Consider the following 17,747-nt stretch of genomic DNA (forward strand, 5'->3'; position numbering starts at 1 on the left):
CTTGAACTCATGGTGATCCTCCTGCCTCTGCCTCCCAAGGGCTGGGATTAAAGGCATGTGCCACCATGCTTAGCTATTCTTTATTTATTCATTACAAACAAAAAAGAAACATTCCCGGCCGGGTGTTGTGATGCATGCCTTTTTATTCCCAGCCCTTGGGAGGCTGAGGTAGAAGGAATGCTGTGAGTTTGAGGCCAGCCTGAGACTACTCAAGAATTCCAGGTCAGCTTGGGCTAGAGTGAGACCCTACCTCAAAAAACAAAAAGAAAAATACAAAAAGAAGACAATGTGCCTGGATGTCCACGATGTAAAAGGGCAGCCATGACGTGCAACACCCAGGTGTGGGCTGAGGCTGGCTGAGAGGAATTCTTCCTCTCAGGCCAGACAGCTGAGACATATGCCTCAGCCCTGGCCCCTGGGGGCAGGGAAAGTCACCCCGCTTCTCTCTTTCCAGTGCAATGGCTGGACTTGGTATCTTGCTGCCGACTTCCAGTTTCATCTGATGACACCGTTGATCATCTTCATCCATGGAAAGTAGGTGGGACAGACACGACGTCCTCTTCACAGGTCCTTGTCCCCAAACTCTCACAAGCTGTTCCAGCTCTCTGTGAAGCAGCACGTGTGTGTATATGCATGCTCACATGTGCGTGCTGTACGAGTATGTGCGTGTTCACATATGCATGGGAGTATGTGCGTGTTCACATATGCATGCTGTCCGAGTGCACGTCTGTGGATGTTCACACATGCGTGCTGTGCGAGTGCACGTGTGTGTGTGTGTCCACATGTGCGTGCTGAACGAGGAAGCCCTGGGAATCCTCCTGTCCCCACCTCCCCAGCTCTGGGGTTTCCGGCACGACCCCCTCTGGCATTTTACGTGGTACTGCCGACCTGAACTCCGGCCCTCGGGCTTCTGCGGTAAGCACTAGCCGCGGAGCCACTTCTCCAGCTCCGTCCCTTTCAGTGCTTACACATCCGCCTTCAGACAGGGAGGCCTCCACCCGCCCCTCCTCTTCCTCCACACCCTCTTCCAACCCGCCCTCCGCAGATCAGTGTGTTTTCCTCGCCAGCTGTGACACCTGGTACTCAGCATTCTCCACTCCCGTCCACATCCACGCCACGACCCTCGGACCCGTCAGCCGTAGGATTTGCATTCCACTCTTATGGAAGGGCATCTAGCTGGTGCCCAGTTTTGTTCCGATTATAAGTGGCCCTGCAGTGGCGGACCTCGAGCATACTCTTTTTCTCGGCGTTGTTTCTTCAAGGGCTTGTTTCCAAGTGGAATTCCTAGGTCAGGGGTGCGAGTGATCTCCCGGGCGTGTGACACGCAGCGAGGCTGCTCCTCGGGAAGAGGGGTGACAGCCAGCGCCCTCAGCCAGACGGTGGCCTGCGTCTCTACAAGCCATGCGCACCACCTTAACGTGCGGTAGCTGTAGAAATGCTTCTCAGCCTCAGTCACTGAGGTGATTCAGAGTGTGCCGTGTTTTAAGGGATTTATCGTCCTTTCTTGTTAAGATACGTGTTCAATTTAGGAAACACTGGGAAAGGTTAGGACTAGGGAGAGGGTAAGGTACACACCAGTCCCTCATCACTCACAGTGAAGAGACGTCCCTGTGAAGACTTCGGCACCATCCTTCGGGTATTTTTGTTTTCTGCCCAGTTTTTTAAGCACACAAACATGCTGCCTATATATCTTAATGTCTTTTAAAAATAGGGTTGGTGATACCCACATTTCACTATATAATTTTACTGCAAATAAATAATTGTAATGCCTAACATTCCATTTCCTGAAGAACTGTGATTTATTTCCACCTTCTCCCATTGTTAAATATCTGAATTATTTCCAATTTTATGCTTTCATAAAAAACAGCTTGATGAATATTTTTTTTTAACCTTTAAAATTTATATTTGCTAAGCATGGTGATACAAGACTATAATTCCAGCACTTGGGACTGAGGTGGGGATCCTATTGAAATATGTTATTAGCTATTTGATGAATATTTTATTGGCAATTATTTGTCTCCAACTCCAGGATTTCTTCAGAATGAATATTCTTATATATTTTTTTCAATGTACGGTCTTGCTCTAGACCAGGCTGACCTGGAATTCACTATGGAGTCTCAGGGTGGCCTCAAACTCTTGGCGATCCTCCTACCTCTGCCTCCCTAGTGCTAGGATTAAAGGTGTGCGCCACCACGCCTGGCCCAAGAAGGAATATGTGTCTTTATAGCATATGCACATGTATGTGAAGATACGTACATCCATGGGCACATGTATGGAGGTCAGAGAATAACATTCAGTGTCTGAAACCAGGCTTGCACCTCATTTCCTTGAGACGTGGTCTCTCACTGAACCCAGAAATGCTTCTGCTCAGTTCCACTAGCTGACCAGCACGCCCCCACAACACTGGGGCGACAGGTGTGAGTGGCCATGCTCAGCTTCTGTGTGGGTGCTGAGCCCCAACTCAAGCCCTCAGGCATGCACAAAGCTCTTAGATGCTGAACTGTATCCAGAATGAGTCCATTCTGGAGAGGGGTTATGGGGTCAAAGGGCATGAATGTCTTTGAAGCTCTTGCATCATGCTCATAAGTTACTTACTTAAAAATGGAAACTGTTTGACATTCCAGGAGTTGGAGACAAATAGTTGTCGTGAAAATAATCCTCAGACTGTTATTCATGAAAGCATAAAATTGGAAATCCAAACTTTTAACAATGGGAGAACGTGGGAGTAAATCACAGTTCTTCAGTCACTGCTCAATCCTTACAGTTCTGACCAGATACGACCCAACTGTGTCTCATTCAGAGCAGGTGTCCTCAAACCTCTGCCTTCCCTGTGGTTTCGGGGTGGGGGGTGGGGGCTCAATCCCAGTCTCAAAGTGTACAGGAATTAGTAGTGTGTGAGAGCACCCTTGACCCACGGGGAAATAAAATATACCAGGGCAATGCTTTTCTTTCATCCTTCCAGACAGTTCCATGTCATAAGACTGCAGAACATCCTAGAAGAATTGGGCAGCAGGACAGAGCACCCTGCGTTGGCCGTCCTCTCCCCGTTCCTCTTCCCTAGCCTTTACCCTCACCCGCACATGGACAACCCAGACCCAGACATTTGTCCCTCGCCCGGCTTCCAGGCTGCGAAGGGACACCAGGATCTTTTTTGTGGCCCAGCCTGCCAGCAACAACTCACTTTTCTCCAACTCAGCTGCACTTAGAGCCATATAAGGTTTTTTAGTCTCATTTGGGGCTACAATGTAAAATTCTGGGTGGGGAGGTAAGGATGTTATTACTATCTTTTTTTTTTTTTTCCAAGGTAGGGTCTTGCCTTAGCTCAGGCTGACCTGGAATTCACTATGTTGTCTCAGGGTGGCCTTGAGCTCATGGCAATTCTCATACCTTTGCCTCCCGAGGTGGCATGCACATCCATGCCCAGCTATTCCTATCTTTTTTTTTTTTTTTTTTTTTTTTGTTTTTCAAGGTAGGGTTTTCCTCTAGCCCAGGCTGACCTGGAATTCACTATGTAGTCTTCCAGGCTGGCCTCAACTCATGGCAATCCTCCTACATGAGCCTCCAAACTGCTGGGATTAAAGGCGTGTGCCACCTTGCCTGGCTTGTGGAGATGAGGCTTCAGGTATCCCAGGCTTGCTTTGAACTTGCTTTGCATGACAGCAAACTCCTGATCCTCCTGCCTCCACTTCCCCAGGGCTGGAATTACAGGCATATTGCCACCTGCCTTGTTTACAGTGGTTCAAGGGATAGAACCCAGGGCTTTGTGCATGCCAAGCAAGCAGTCTACAAGTGAGCTGCCACTCCAGTCTGTCCTACGATCTCTGTCCAGAAGAGAATCTCTAGTTCAGGATCCTGTCCAGATCCCCCAGCTGGTCAGTGGTCAAGATGAGGCACTGCAGGACTGCCGTCCCTGGGCCAGCTTTCCCACCTCATGGGAGCCACCTCGTCCTTGCTCCAGGGACGTTCCTGGTCTGTAAGTGGAAGAGTGTGTTCCCCACGGTGTCTCTTCTTCGCAGAAGTCCACATCTCCTGGCTTTCCTCGGGGTCGTGCTATTCTTGGCATCTTTTGCTGCTACTGCTCTGCTCACACTGGCCTATCAACTTCCCGTGGCATCTCCAGCAGCAGCCAGGTATGGTGGTCCCAGCCTGGGCCTCCCTGCCCCCTGCCTTCCCTCAGCACAGCCAAAACCTCCCAGGAAGGGCCCGCTGTGCCCATTAGCTTGTGGAAAAACTGGGAGGGACATTTCTGGTCTGGATGAAAGCTGATTGAAGTTCTGTGACCAAACTTCTGAACCTTTCACACTTACCCTGGGGGATCACGAGACGCTGCACAGAGGGTGGCAGCGCCCTCGTGTGGCTGAAATAGGCTTCTCCAGGCACACATCTCTTCTTGTTGGGAAAATGGGAATTTAAGGAATCTGGGCTCACCTCTTTGAGGTCAGATGGCTAGAGGGTGGCATAGATTGATTTGAACCCAGAACCTGAACCACAATACTTTTTTTTTTGCCTCTCCAGTGAGCTACCTAGGATGGTTTTCCGTGTAACCCAATATATTTAGGACTCATTGCAGATTACATGCTAGATAGACCCTTCTCAACTCAACAGTGGAGGGACATAAATGAAAGTTGGATGCACCAGTCAGCTGATCACATTCTTCCAGTGGCTTCATGCCGCTGTTTTCTGTCTGCACCCAGCCCACGGGCCTCACTGGAAGACTGCAAGCCCACTTGGGGTTATGTCACCCTTCCTCTTGAGTTCAAAGTCTCAGCAATGATGTCAGATGTCTGTGCAAAAAAAGCAAGGATGTCAGATGTCTGTGCAAAGGTGTATTTCCAGAACAGCCTCTGTTGACTTCCCAAATACAAAACAGCCCAGAACTAAGCTTCACGCGTACGTGTTCAGTTTGTATTTGTGAGTGGAACATGCAGCTGACTTCACTGCAAGTCTGCTGGCCAGGGGAGCAACAAGCCCTTCCATATCCTTCCCATATCATGTGGTGAGCTTTTGTGGGTGTCCAGGTGGCTGAGGAGGAGACCTACTTATGCTCCGCCTCACAGTTCTTACCCCTGGATGCACATTAGAGTCCCCTTGGAGTTAATTCATTCATTAATTTGTTTTGTTTTGAGGTAGGTTCTCACTCTAGCCCAGGCTGACACTGGAACTCACAATGTAATCTCAGGGTGGCCTCAAACTCTTGGCAGTTCTACCTCTGTCTCCCAAGTGCTAGGATTAAAGACGTGTGCCACCATGCCCAGCTCATTAGTTTTCTTTTTCAGACAGTCTTGTTATGTCTCATAGACTGACCTCAAAAGCACGAAACCAGGCTGGCCTTGAACTCATGACCCCCTGATCCTCCTGCCTCAGCCTCCCAAGTGCTGGGATTAAAGGCAAATGCCAACACACCCAGCTCTGGGAAGCTTTTAGATTCATCCAATGGAATGCTCTAATCCTACCATAGACCAGTTGAATCAGACTTTCTGGGACTGAGGTCCAGGTAAGAGCTCCCAGCCAGCACTGCACCTCTGCAAATGCTCAGGAAGCCTTCCTGCCTCCGACTGTCCCTGTGCGGGCAATGAGGGGGTTCTGGGCCCCGAATTCTTCTAGCTTCGGTGGGGCACCATGAGACAGTACAGCAGGGTTCTCAGCCCAGGCTTCCCTTGGGACTGCCGGGCACTTATCCTAGTCAATCCTCACCCTGGGTCCCACGTTCGGATATTCTGATTCAGTGGACCTGGGAGTCTGCTGGTCACCTCCCGTGATGGACGCCAGAGGCAGTGCTTCTCAAACTTGAGGGGCCTCAAGAGCACCACCTGGAGGCTCTGCCACCAGGTGGCTGGATCTGCCTCCAGCTTCCTCCTCTGTGGCAGCCGTGGGCGGTCTGCATTTGAGTTTTAATAATTCCTGGGTGATACTGCTGCTGATGTCGGGGAACATGCCTTGGAAATCAGAGCATAAAGTAATGTTCCTCCGTGTGCTCTCAAGGAGCTGGCCTGGTCGTCTTGGAATGGCCTTCTCTCAAGACAGTCTGTTCTGGGCACATGTTCTTAGAGACAGCCTGATGAGTCAGCCACCAGGAGCAACTATTTTTTTATTTGTTTTTATTTGAGAGAGAGAGAGAAAAAGAAAAGGGGCGGGGGGAGAATGGGTGTGCCAGAACCTTCAGCTGCTTCAAATGAACTCTAGACACATCAGCCACCTTGTGCATCTGGCTTATGTGGGTCTTGGGGAATCGAGTTAATCGCTAAGCCATCTCTCCAGCCCATATTTGTTTTTTTTTTTAAATATACTTTTTATTTATGAGAGAAAGAGAGAGAGAATTGGGCACATCAGGGCTTCTTGCCGCTGCAAAAAAAACTCTAGACACATTTACCACTTTGTGCACTGACTTTACATGGGTACTGGGGATTTGAACCTGGGCCATTAGGCTTTGCAAACAAGTGTTTTTAACTGCTGAGCCATCTCCCTGGCCCAGGAACAACTATTTCAAGTGCATCAATTCATCCTGTCTCCTTGGACCTGGGGTGTGTGGGCCCAAAGGAATTTGGAATCTGGACAAGCAAGCTGCAACCCAAGGTGGTCATGGTGTGTGGGTCACCATGGAGGAAATGAACAAATGTGTGCAGACTTGCAGATCACTACAGTGGATCTCAGGGGCTTGCCTTCCCTGCCCAGAGCAGATCTAAGCTTGGGCCTTGTTTCCTTGCACAGTGAAAACAGCACACTGTTGTATTTCTTGGAGTATTACACCAAGCCCTACTGCCGATGTGGACCATTCCTCGTGGGCCTTTTTCTGAGCATTTTCATGCACCAGAATCGCCAGGGAAACATTCTCAAGACCAAGGTATGGTGTCCCTGAGACTCCCGTGAGGATACGGATATGCCTGGGATTGGTGGGGCACATCTGCCCAGATGTTTATTTTTAAGTGTTTTTATTTGTTCGAGATCTATCTATCTATCTGTCATCTATATAAAGAGAGACACAGAGAGAGAGAATAGGCACACCAGGACCACTGGCCACTGCAAAGGAACTAGGTGCAGGCGCCACTTTGTGCACATGGCTTTACATGGGTACTAGGGAATAAAACCCTGCTGGCCAGCTTTGCAAGCAAGCGTCTGTCTCCCCAGTCCCTGTTTGTTTGCAGGCAGGACCTCACTCTTACCCAAGCTGACCTGGAACTCTGCTGTTAGCTTCTCACTGCTGGGACCAAACACCAGACCAGTCTAATAAATAAATAAATAAAAATAAAAGAAATTTAAAAAGCAAGGTGGAGAGTTATCAAGTAAGACACCCAGTGTTGACCTCAGATCCCCACATGTGCATATGCACCAGGTATACATGCTCTCACACATATACACACCCATGTACAACACACACACACACACACACACACACACACACACACACACACACGGAGATAGGGTTGTGTCTAAAGAGGTCAAGAGAGGTGGCATGAAATGGAGGATTTCACTCATGGCTGTCCCTTGAGCTGCAGATGGCGCCATTCTCCCAGTCCTCAAGGCACCCCCTCCCATCTGACTAAGGAACTCGCTTTGGTTAAGGGATAGAAAGAGATAGGAGGAGTGGCTGAAGTGTTTGAAAGTTTCCTTAAAAAAATTATTTGGGGCTGGAGAGATGGCTTAGCAGTTAAGCGCTTGCCTAGAAAGCCTAAGGACCCCAGTTCAAGGCTCGATTCCCCATGACCCATGTTAGCCAGATGCACAAGGGAGTGTACGCATCTGGAATTCGTTTGCAGTGGCTGGAGGCCCTGGCGCTCATTCTCTCTCTCTCTCTCTCTCTCTCTCTCTCTCTCTGCCTCTTTCTCTGTCTGCCGCTCTCAAATAAATAAATAAAACAAAAAAATTAAAAAAAAATATTTGTTTATTTATTTGAGAGACAGAGAGAATGGGCACCACTGCAAATGAACTCCCCATGCATGCACCACCTTGTGCGTCTGGCTCACGTGGGCCCTGGGGAATCAAACCTGGGCCCTTTGCAGGCAAGTGCCTTTACCGCTCAGGCATCTCTCCAGCGCATGCGCTGTCTCTTCACGCTCACACACGCTTCTTCCCTCACCGGCTCTCCTTTCCCCCAGGCTCAGGCCCGGCTGGGCTGGATGTGCTCCCTGCTGACCCTGTTTGTGGTTGTCGCCTTGGCGTACACTGTGGATGACACCTCTGCCACCTCGTCTGTGGCCACTGCCATCTACCAGGCCCTGCACCGGACCCTGTGGGCGGCCGGCGTGGGTTGGGTCATCTTCGCCTGCCAGGAAGGCTATGGAGGTAGGAGGAGGGGCGCTTGGCTCACACCCTGTTCCTGAGGGAGGCGCGTGCTCGCTGGAGGGGCTGATGACTGATTCTCACAGACATCAGTGTGTCTCTGCCTGTGGGAAAACGAGCATGCTCATTCTATTTTTTTTTTTTTTTTTTTGAGGTAGGGTCTTAACTGTAGCTCAGGCTGACCTGGAATTCATTATGTAGTCTCAGGGTGACCTCGAACTCATGGGGATCCTCTTACCTCTGTCTCCTGAGTGCTGGCATTAAAGGCATGTGCCACCATGCCTGGCTTCATTCTAATTTTGATTTTGAATTTTTTTTGTGTGTGTGTATGTGGTGTGGTGTGCGTATACAGTGTGTGCACCCTGTGTGCATTGGTGCAGAGGTCAGAGGAGAATGTCGCATGTCCTTGTCGGTCACACCCGTGCGTGTCATTGAGAAGACGTCTCTGACTGCATCTCGAGCCGCTGCTTTCAGTCAGACTGGCTGACCAGCAATTCTACACTCAGCTTTGACGTGGGCACCGGGGAGGTGGACTCATGCCCTCTCTGGCCCTCATGCTTGCGCACCAACTCTTACCTGCTGAGCCATCGCCCAGGCCCGTTTTTGATGTTTATCCTGGGTACAATTTTTTTGTTTATAGCACAGGCATTTGTAAAAGCTGAAACAAATTCAGAAACCACACATCTAGAAAACAAACAAAATCTACACTCACATTAATCTAATGAGGCGACGTTTGCTGGAGCAAGTCATGGCACCTTATGTACAAATGCTGCTGTTGGCTTTGGGACGCCAGCTCCTGGGTCTGGTCTTCCTGTGTGAGCACGGGTTATTTGTTGCCTTAATCCTGGCTGGTTCTGCTCCACAGTGACAAGTGGTGGCCTGAGTGGACTTCATTTGGGGCACATGAATATTTGTCTATAGTCCATCTCTATTTACTCAATTACATAAATTACATTTTAAAAAATATTTATTTGCAAGGGGGGATGGGCATGCCAGGGCCTCTTACCACTGCATATGAACTCCAGATACATGTGCCACTTTGTGCATCTGGCATTACATGGGTCCTGGGGAATCAAACCCGGGTTGTTAGGCTTTATAGGCAAGCACCTTAATTGCTGAGCCATCTCCCCAGCCCCCATCAAATACCTTTGTATATTTACTTTGCGCCCGGCAATGTCTGGATTCAGCAGTAGATGGGGAAACGCCTTCCTTTTATGATGATGGATTTGTGGTGGCAAGGAGGCTACGAGCCCAGGAGGCAGAACAGGCTTCCCAGTTCTGAGGCGCACTGGTGATCTGTGCCTTGGCACCCATTCTCCGCAGGCCCCGTGAACCGCGTGCTTTCTTGTGAGGTCTGGAGTCTTCCGGCTAGGATCAGTTATGCTTGCTACCTGGTGCACCCTATGGTGATCATCCTCTATAACGGACTGCAGGAGACCCTCATCCACTACACTGACATCAACATGGTGAGGACCACCCACCCTTATCCCCTATTTTACCATCCCCACTCACTCTTCTTGAGTGACAATTCAAAGACAGGCTTTGATAAATGCCACCGTGTGTGTGGGGGTGCACATGTGTGTGCCAGTGTGCGTGCATACGTACGGAGGCCAGGGGTAACGCCAGGTGTTTTACTCAGTTGTTCTCTATCTTGTTCACGGAGACAGGGTCCCTCACTTGAACCCAGGGCTTGCCAATGCTATCAGTCTAGTCAGCCAACCACAGGATCCCCTGTCTCTGCCTTGCAAGCAGTGGGCCTGCAGGGGTGCCCAGGCAGTATTTTATGTGGGTGCTGGGGATCTAAACACAGTCCTCTTGCTCATGAGCTGAGTTCTTTGTTTTTCTTTTTCTTTGAGAGCAACAGACAGAGAGAAAGAGGCAGAGAGAGAGAGAAAGAGTGGGTGGGGGGGGGGGGAGAATGGGTGCACCAGGGCTTCCAGCTGCTGCAAACGAACTCCCCTTGTGCATCTGGCTGACGTGGGTCCTGGGGAATCGAGTCTCAAACCGGGGTCCTTAGGCTTCACAGGCAAGTGCTTAACTGCTAAGCCATCTCTGCAGCCCATGAGCTGAGTTCTTTACTGACAGAGCCACCTGCCTTGTCCTTGGTGTTTTTTTTAAAAAAATTTAATTAAATTTAAATTTTACTTATTCATTTATTTTCTTTAAGGCATAAGCCACCACGCCTGACTGATTTGTTTAAGAGAGACAGAGAAACAGATAGATAGAGAGAAAGAGAAGGAAAGAATGGGTGTACCAGATGCATGCGCCACCTGGTTCCTGGGGAATTGAACCTGAGTCCTTTGGCTTAGCAGGCAAATTCCTTAACAGCTAAGCCATTTCTCTAGTTCTGAGTTTAATTTTAAATAAGTTTACTGACAACTTCATATTCATGTTCACATGCACTCTGATCACAGTCCCTCCCATCGTCCTCATTTGTCCCCCTTTCCTCACCCCACTTCATGGAATCCCCCTCTTTTTAAAATTTTTATTTATTTTTTATTTATTTTTTGAGACAGGGGGACAGAAAGAAACAGATAGATGATAGATGATTGATAGACAGATAGATAGAGAATGAGCACACCAGGGCCTTCAGCCACTGCACATGAAGTCCAGACACAGGCACCACCTTGTGCATCTGGCTTATATGGGGAATTGAACCTGGGCCCTTTGATTTTTCAGACAAGTGCCTTAACCACTAAGCCATCTCTCTAGCCCCCCTCTTCTATTTTGATGTCATCATTCTTATTTTGCCTTCCTCCATCACCCATAACATGGTGATGGACAATATTGTGTAGATCTTAAGCAGGTAACACCATCTGCTGTGAGATCAAGCGTGTGTTGCCACTTTGTGTCTGGAAGAAAGTATGCCACAGCCCTCTTCCTCTTGCTTTGGCTCTGACATTCTTTCTGCTGCCCCTTCGGCAAAGGTCCCTGAGCTTTGGAAGGTGGGATAGAGATGTTCCACCTGGTGCAGAACACTCAACTGTCACTTCTCAGCACTCTGAGGAAGGTTAGTGTCTCCCCAAGCTTTGGGCTGGAGAGACGGTTCCATGGTTAAAGGCACTTGCTTGATAAGAGAAGCATCTCGAACCAAAAGCAAGAGCAGTACTATTACATGGGCACAATTTATTTTGTTTTGTAAAGAGCTGTGCCACTTTATGTGAGGGAGAAACAGAGACGGCTTCATGCCAGGACAACATCTTTCTTTTATCTTTAATGTCTGGGACTGTCTGTTCTACAGACCCCCTTTCAGAGAGCAGAGATGCACACTCCAAGAGCCAAACACGGAGGGGTGCTGGACTAATCTGTCCACTGTGCCCTTCCCCGGCAGTTCTACCTGTTCTCCGGACACTGTGTGCTGACCTTCCTCTCCGGGCTGGTCCTGACACTGTCCATCGAGCGGCCATGGCTGGAGCTGAAGCAGAGTCTATGGGGACCGGTGCCTGCTGGGCCATGAGCTTGCCAAGCACGACATGAAAGAAAAGAACCGCCAGTCCTTCCATGGTGACAAGCAAAGGCCAGGCCACTTCCAATAGGCAACTAACTAACACTGCGCCCCTCAAAAGGGGTGTAGGTCTGATTTTGTGAATGTTTCACACATGCCAATTCCCTGTGTGAACTATAAAACCAAAAGAATTCTGTGATAATTTTTATAGTCATACCGTCATCACCTTCTGTTGAGTCATTTCATTTAAAAAAGTCTGTATTTTGAGGGGCATGGGTGAGTGGGCCTTGACTCGGATTTGATCTATATCAGTGGTCAGATTGCTTATGTGTAAAGTGGAGGCCATGCCTAGACTCCCAGAGCATGCAAAGCCATGTAGCCCTCCTACACGACCGTAACCTTGCTTGATTTGCAGACATAAGCAAGACGTAACTGCAGCTGTTTCTTGTAAATACTCGCATTAAAGACAAACAGAATCTAAGCTCAAGCAATCAGAAGCAGCCAATGAGCTTATGTAACCGCGTAAGGGACTTGCCAATGCAGTGACCAGAGAAGCAGCTGTAGGATTGTCACCACTCAGGACGCTGTGGCGTACTTCAGTGCCTCTCCCTGGGGTCCCCGTACTGGAGCTCCTGGACCACACTGGATTTGGCACTGCACAGTAATAATGGATGTTCGCTTGAATACGCTCTAAAATTTTATTGTCCCCCAGTTCACTGTTTTCAGAAATAGGAAATGCGGGGCTGGAGAGATGGCTTAGTGGTCAAGGCGGGAAATGACCTAATGTTGTAACTGTGTCTATTTTTTTTTTTTTTTTTTTTACTATTTAATTTGGGTTTTGAACTCTTTTTATAACCTGTTATTCTGTAACCCCTGATATTCCCAGTGAAGTCACCACATATAGCTCCATGCAACACAGCTGTTCATGTGCTCTTAAGGTATGTTCTTAGGGCTGGAGAAATGGCTCAGCGGTTAAGCGCTTGCCTGTGAAGCCTAAGGACCCTGGTTCGAGGCTTAATTCCCCAGGACCCACGTTAGCCAGATGCACAAGGGGGTGCATGCATCTGGAGTTCGTTTGTGGTGGCTGGAGACCCTGGCGCGCCCATTCCCTCTCTCTCTCTCTGTCGCTCTCAAATAAATAATAAAAAAAAAATTAAAAAAAGAAAGATATGTTCTTGTTACACTGGTAACTTCACCCTGAACCTTCAGGGTGATGTGACCCCTTAGCATGTATGACCCTTGAGGCACTGTGAATCCAGGCTTTTCCGACATTATCTTTTCTACAACCCGGTTCCTGTTGTGTCTTGATTTGTGACCCTTCCCCTGAAGGAGATGTAGACATTCAAGCTTTCAGTACCTCAGCATGTAACAGTGTTTCAGACACTGTCTCCAGAGGTCTTTACATTAAATGAATGTTGGGGTGTGACTTGTTTTTATGAAAAGAGACAGACACACACAGAGGGAAGAGGGCTAGAAGACACACCTTCCGTATGGGGGATGGCCTGGCAGAAGCTGGGAGAACTGAGGACGAAGTCTTCCTTAGACCCTCAGTGAGCACAGGGCTCCACTCACCTCCATTTCAGACATTTGGGCCCCCATGGTGTGAGAGAAATACAAGTTCCTCCTGTTTTAAGCTACCCAGTTTGTGGTACTTTAAATTTATTATTTATTCTTTTATTATTTATTATTATTATTTTTTTCAAGGTAGGGTCTCATCTAACTCAGGCTGACCTGGAATTCACTATGTAGTCTCAGGGTGGCCTCAAACTCATGGTGGTCCTCCTACCTCTGCCTCTTGAGTGTTGGGATTAAAGGTGTGTGCCACCACACCTGGCTACTTTCTTTTTAAAAAATATTTTATTTTTACTTATTTATGAGAGAGAGAGAGAATGGGCATGTCAGAGAGAGGAGCCACTGCAAATAAACTCCAGACGCCTGTGCCATCATGTGCATTTGGCTTATGTGGGACCTGGAGAATCCAACCTGGGTCCTTACACTTTGCAGACAATTTCCTTAACCGCTAAGCCATCTCTCCAGCCCTTGAGGTACTTTCTTATAGCAGCTCTAAGAAGCTATACTGGTGTTGCAGTCAAGTTCACATTGCGGGCAGAAAACACCTGACTAAGAGCAGCTTGTGGGGAAAGAGGATTCATTTTGGCTTACAGACTCGAGGGGAAGCTCCATGATGGCAGGGGAAAGCATGGCATGAGCAGAGGCGGACAACAGCAACAGGAGAGTGTGCCAAACACTGGCAAGAGGAAGCTGGCTATAGTGCCCGTAAGCCCACCTCCAACAATACACTGCCTCCAGGAGGCTTTAAATCCCAAATTGCCATCAGCTGGGGACCTAGAATTTAGAACACCTAAGTTTATGGGGGACACCTGAATCTAACCACCACAACCGGTCCCCTTAATCCCCAGGGGTCCACTTCCAGGGCCCCCAGTAAATGTCTAAAAATTTGCATGTTGTTTTTCTCTACACATGCATGCCAATGATAAAGTTTAATTTGTAAATTAGGTATAGTAAGAACTCAGCAACAAGGAAATTGCAGTTATAGGTGCTTCCTTACAAAGCCTGGTCTGGGTTCAATTCCCCAGCACCCATGCAAGGCCAGACGCACAAAGCAGTGCATCTGCAGTTAGTATTTAGTGGTGAGGGGCCATGTCATGCTTTTTTATTTCCCCCTTGCAAATAAATAAATAAATAAACATTAAAAAAGAAATAAATAACAATGACACCAGAGTAATTATAACAATATACTGCAATAAATGCTGTGTGAATGTGGCCTTCCCCTCTCCATTTCTCTTTAAACATCTTCTCATACTTTTGCCTTTTCTGATTAACCACAGCACTTTCCAGCCTCTCCTTGCACAGGTGAATCATAATTCTAAGTAAAAATCATACCTTCTGAGTAAAATCAGGGTCCCCTGAATACAAACCCCGTGACAGTGACATGTCTGATCTGTGAGCCATCTTCCCAAATACCACAGTTGGTCTGACGACTAAGACAGCCGCTAAGTGACCAACAGAATGACAGCACGTGACCCACGACTGGGGAGGGTGGGAGGGAGGAATCGGATACAAGATTTCATTATACTACTCAGAATGGGGAGCAGTTTAAAACATAAAAATTGTTTCTAGAATAGTCTGCTGTTTTTTGGGGGGGCGGGGTATGGCTAAACGAGCTAGCTAATGTACCCCAGGGATTTCTTGTCACCACCTCCCCAGCTCTGGGATTAGTGATGCACCACCATGCCTGGCATTTACATGGGTGCTGGGGATTTGAACTCAGGCCTCAGGGTTGAGATCGGTGGTGTGATTGTGAGGAAAGTGTCCTTGCTTTCATTTTGTTTTTAGTCACACTTGGACTGGGACAGGCCTTTATGCAGCAACATCATTGTACAATGGGGTCCTGAGGCCCTGAAAGACTGTTGTTATGTCCAACTTCATTCTCTGTTTTTCCTGCCAGTCCACATGGGTGCAGCAGTGGAAGTAAATAATACTCTCTCCCCTACCTTTCTTCTCTTTCTGTATCCATATATGCCAAACACATACACATGGAACCTTCAAAAAATATTTTTATTTTCAAGCAGAGAGAGAGAGAGAGAGAGAGAGAGAGAGAGAGAGAGAGAGAATGGGTGCATTAGGGCCACTGCAAACATACTCCAGATGCATGCACCATCTTGTGCATTTGGCTTTATGTGCATACTGGGGAATTGAACCTAGGTTGTTAGTCATTGCAGGTAAATGCCTTAACTGCTGAGCCATCTCTCCAACCCCACAATTGATTTTTTGTTGTTTTTTCATGGTAGGGTCTCACTCTAACCCAGGCTGACCTGGAATCCACTATGGAGTCTCAGGGTGGCCTCGAACTCATGGCGATCCTCCCACCTCTGCCTCCTGAGTGCTGGGATTAAAGGTGTGCGCCACCATGTCTGGATTACAACTGTTTTTTATTTGGTGCTGCTATCAAACCCAGGGCTTACTGCATGCTACACACACAACCCCCAATTGAGCTACCTCTCCATCCCCATGCTTTCTGTGTAAGGCAAACTTGATGATCGCTACACTACAAGAAACTCTTTGTTCTTTTTGGAGATGAGGTCTCAGCTATCCCAGGCTGGCTTTGAACTTGCTATGCATGACAGCAACTCCAGATCCTCCTGCCTCCACTTCTCTACAGTGCTAGAATTACAGGCATATTGCCACCTGCCTGGTTTATAGTGCTTGATGGTTTCTCTCCTCTGTACCCAAGACATGAACGAAGCACTAAGGATTTTAACAGATTCAGACGCAGGGGAAGCTGTGCTTGGCAAGCCGCACCTTGCCTCCTTTGGTGGGTGAAGTTTCTAGCTTTGAACACATACATGAGCAGAATCGGGAAGCATTCATGGCAGGTGCTCAGGACACCACCAGAGGGCAGCACTGGAGAAACCCATGGAGGAACTCACAAGCCTTCACGGAATTCACTAGAAGTTTCCCAGGAAAACTGGTTAATCCATGGGTAGGTAAGGAACTTTGAACAGAACCAAATGGAATGCTGGTTTATTTTCAGATGGCAGACAGACAACCCTACCTGGATATTTTAGAGCAGCTGAGCAATAGATAAATTTCTAAACTTTTTGGAAATACATGCATGGTTTCTAGTCTGTTTTTCTTCTTTAGTGACCTCCATTGTCCACTTTTTGAAGTTCTTGAAGTGAAACTTTTGGTCCTATTTCGTTTGTTCTTGAGGTAGAGCTTGCTTTAGCCCATGCTGACCTGGAAATGTTCCTGTAGTCCTAGGCTGGCCTGGAACTCCCAGCAGGGCCCCTACCTCCGTCTCCAAGTGCTGGGGCTAAAGGCCTGCGCCACCACACTGTGCTTTTGATCTTGGGTTTAATGTCTGGTTGGGATTGGGGACAGATGAGGGACATGTCCGACTTGATCTTGATGTCCTTGGATTTAAATTTTTGTTTTTTTTGAGGTAGGGTCTCACTCTAGCCTAGGCTGACCTGGAATTCACTGTGTAGTCTCAGGGTGGTCTTCAACTCACAGAGATCAGCCTACTTCTGCCTCCTGAGTGCTGGGATTAAAGGCGTGCGCCACCACGCCTGTGTCCCTGGCTTGTTACTGAATGCGTCAGATGCCCATTGTGCTGTCCTACCCTCTACTCACACCCCAGGACAAACACAATGTGGGATGCTTGGTGGGGAGGGTCCCTTCAGAAGTTTCTGGCACTTCTGGGTCACAACATTATTGGGGGAACTGCTCAGCCCCAGTGCCCATCAAGTTTATAAAAAACTGATGGGGGTGGAGGGAGGGTGCCAGAGAGATGGCTTAGCAGTTAAAAGTACTTGCCTGCCACAGCCTAAGGACCTATGTTTGGCTCTCCAGATCTCACATTAGCCAGATGCACAAAGTGCGGCAAGTGCAAGGTCACACATGCCCATTAGGTGGCACAAGTGTCTGGAGTACGATTTCAGTGGCTGAGGCCCTGGCATGCCAATTCTCTCTCTGACTCTCTCTCTTGCTCTCTCTAATAAATAAATAAAACTAACCCTGGGAACCAGCCCAGAGAAATCACAATCCTAGGGACCCACATGGAACCCACACTGACTTCCAGGGTTGAGCAAAGCCAGTAAGCTCCTCTGGGACAGCTTAGGAACTAAATGTTCAAGATTTGCACTCCAGCATTGGCAAGCTTCCCGGTGACTCTCAGTTCCTTCTGGAAGCTTCCCTAATGCATCTAGCATCTTGAGTAGCCAGTGTAGTATTGAGAGTGAAGGTCTCCCAGGAACCAGTGAGTCGAGTGGGGTGTGATTTGGTGGGCAAGACAGAGCCCAGGGAGAGGTGGAAGAGAGGGTTGTCTGAGCAAGGTGTCCTAGTGGTGTGGTCCCTGCCCCAGCAGCACCTCACCTGGGAAGGCATTAGAAACCCACTTCCCTATTCCCCTCCAGGCCTCCGGCACCATACCCTCAGGCCCACCCTGAGCAGTGTGTTCCTCCAGGCCTCCAGTGACTCTCAAGTTTGGAACCCAGCAAAG

At 48.4% G+C, this 17,747-nt stretch overlaps 1 protein-coding gene across 8 annotated transcripts in view; it reads left to right on the top strand.

The window, feature by feature from the left end:
* Window positions 1-17,747, top strand: part of LOC101597096 (O-acyltransferase like protein-like) — a 67,780-nt gene that overhangs the window by 43,149 nt on the left and 6,884 nt on the right. For 7 of the 8 annotated variants that reach the window (XM_045134647.1, XM_045134652.1, XM_045134648.1 and 4 more), the window contains 6 exons: window positions 455-534; window positions 4,017-4,130; window positions 6,709-6,841; window positions 8,094-8,280; window positions 9,601-9,743; window positions 11,609-12,771. In XM_045134647.1, coding sequence (XP_044990582.1) covers window positions 455-534; window positions 4,017-4,130; window positions 6,709-6,841; window positions 8,094-8,280; window positions 9,601-9,743; window positions 11,609-11,734 — 783 coding nt within the window. In that variant the 3' untranslated portion in view covers window positions 11,735-12,771. Of the gene's footprint in view, window positions 1-454; window positions 535-4,016; window positions 4,131-6,708; window positions 6,842-8,093; window positions 8,281-9,600; window positions 9,744-11,608; window positions 12,772-17,747 lie in introns of those variants that run through there. The other variant, XM_045134649.1, reaches the window with a different exon arrangement.

Source organism: Jaculus jaculus, chromosome 15 (assembly GCF_020740685.1).
Source record: "Jaculus jaculus isolate mJacJac1 chromosome 15, mJacJac1.mat.Y.cur, whole genome shotgun sequence".
Lineage (NCBI taxonomy): Eukaryota > Metazoa > Chordata > Mammalia > Rodentia > Dipodidae > Jaculus > Jaculus jaculus.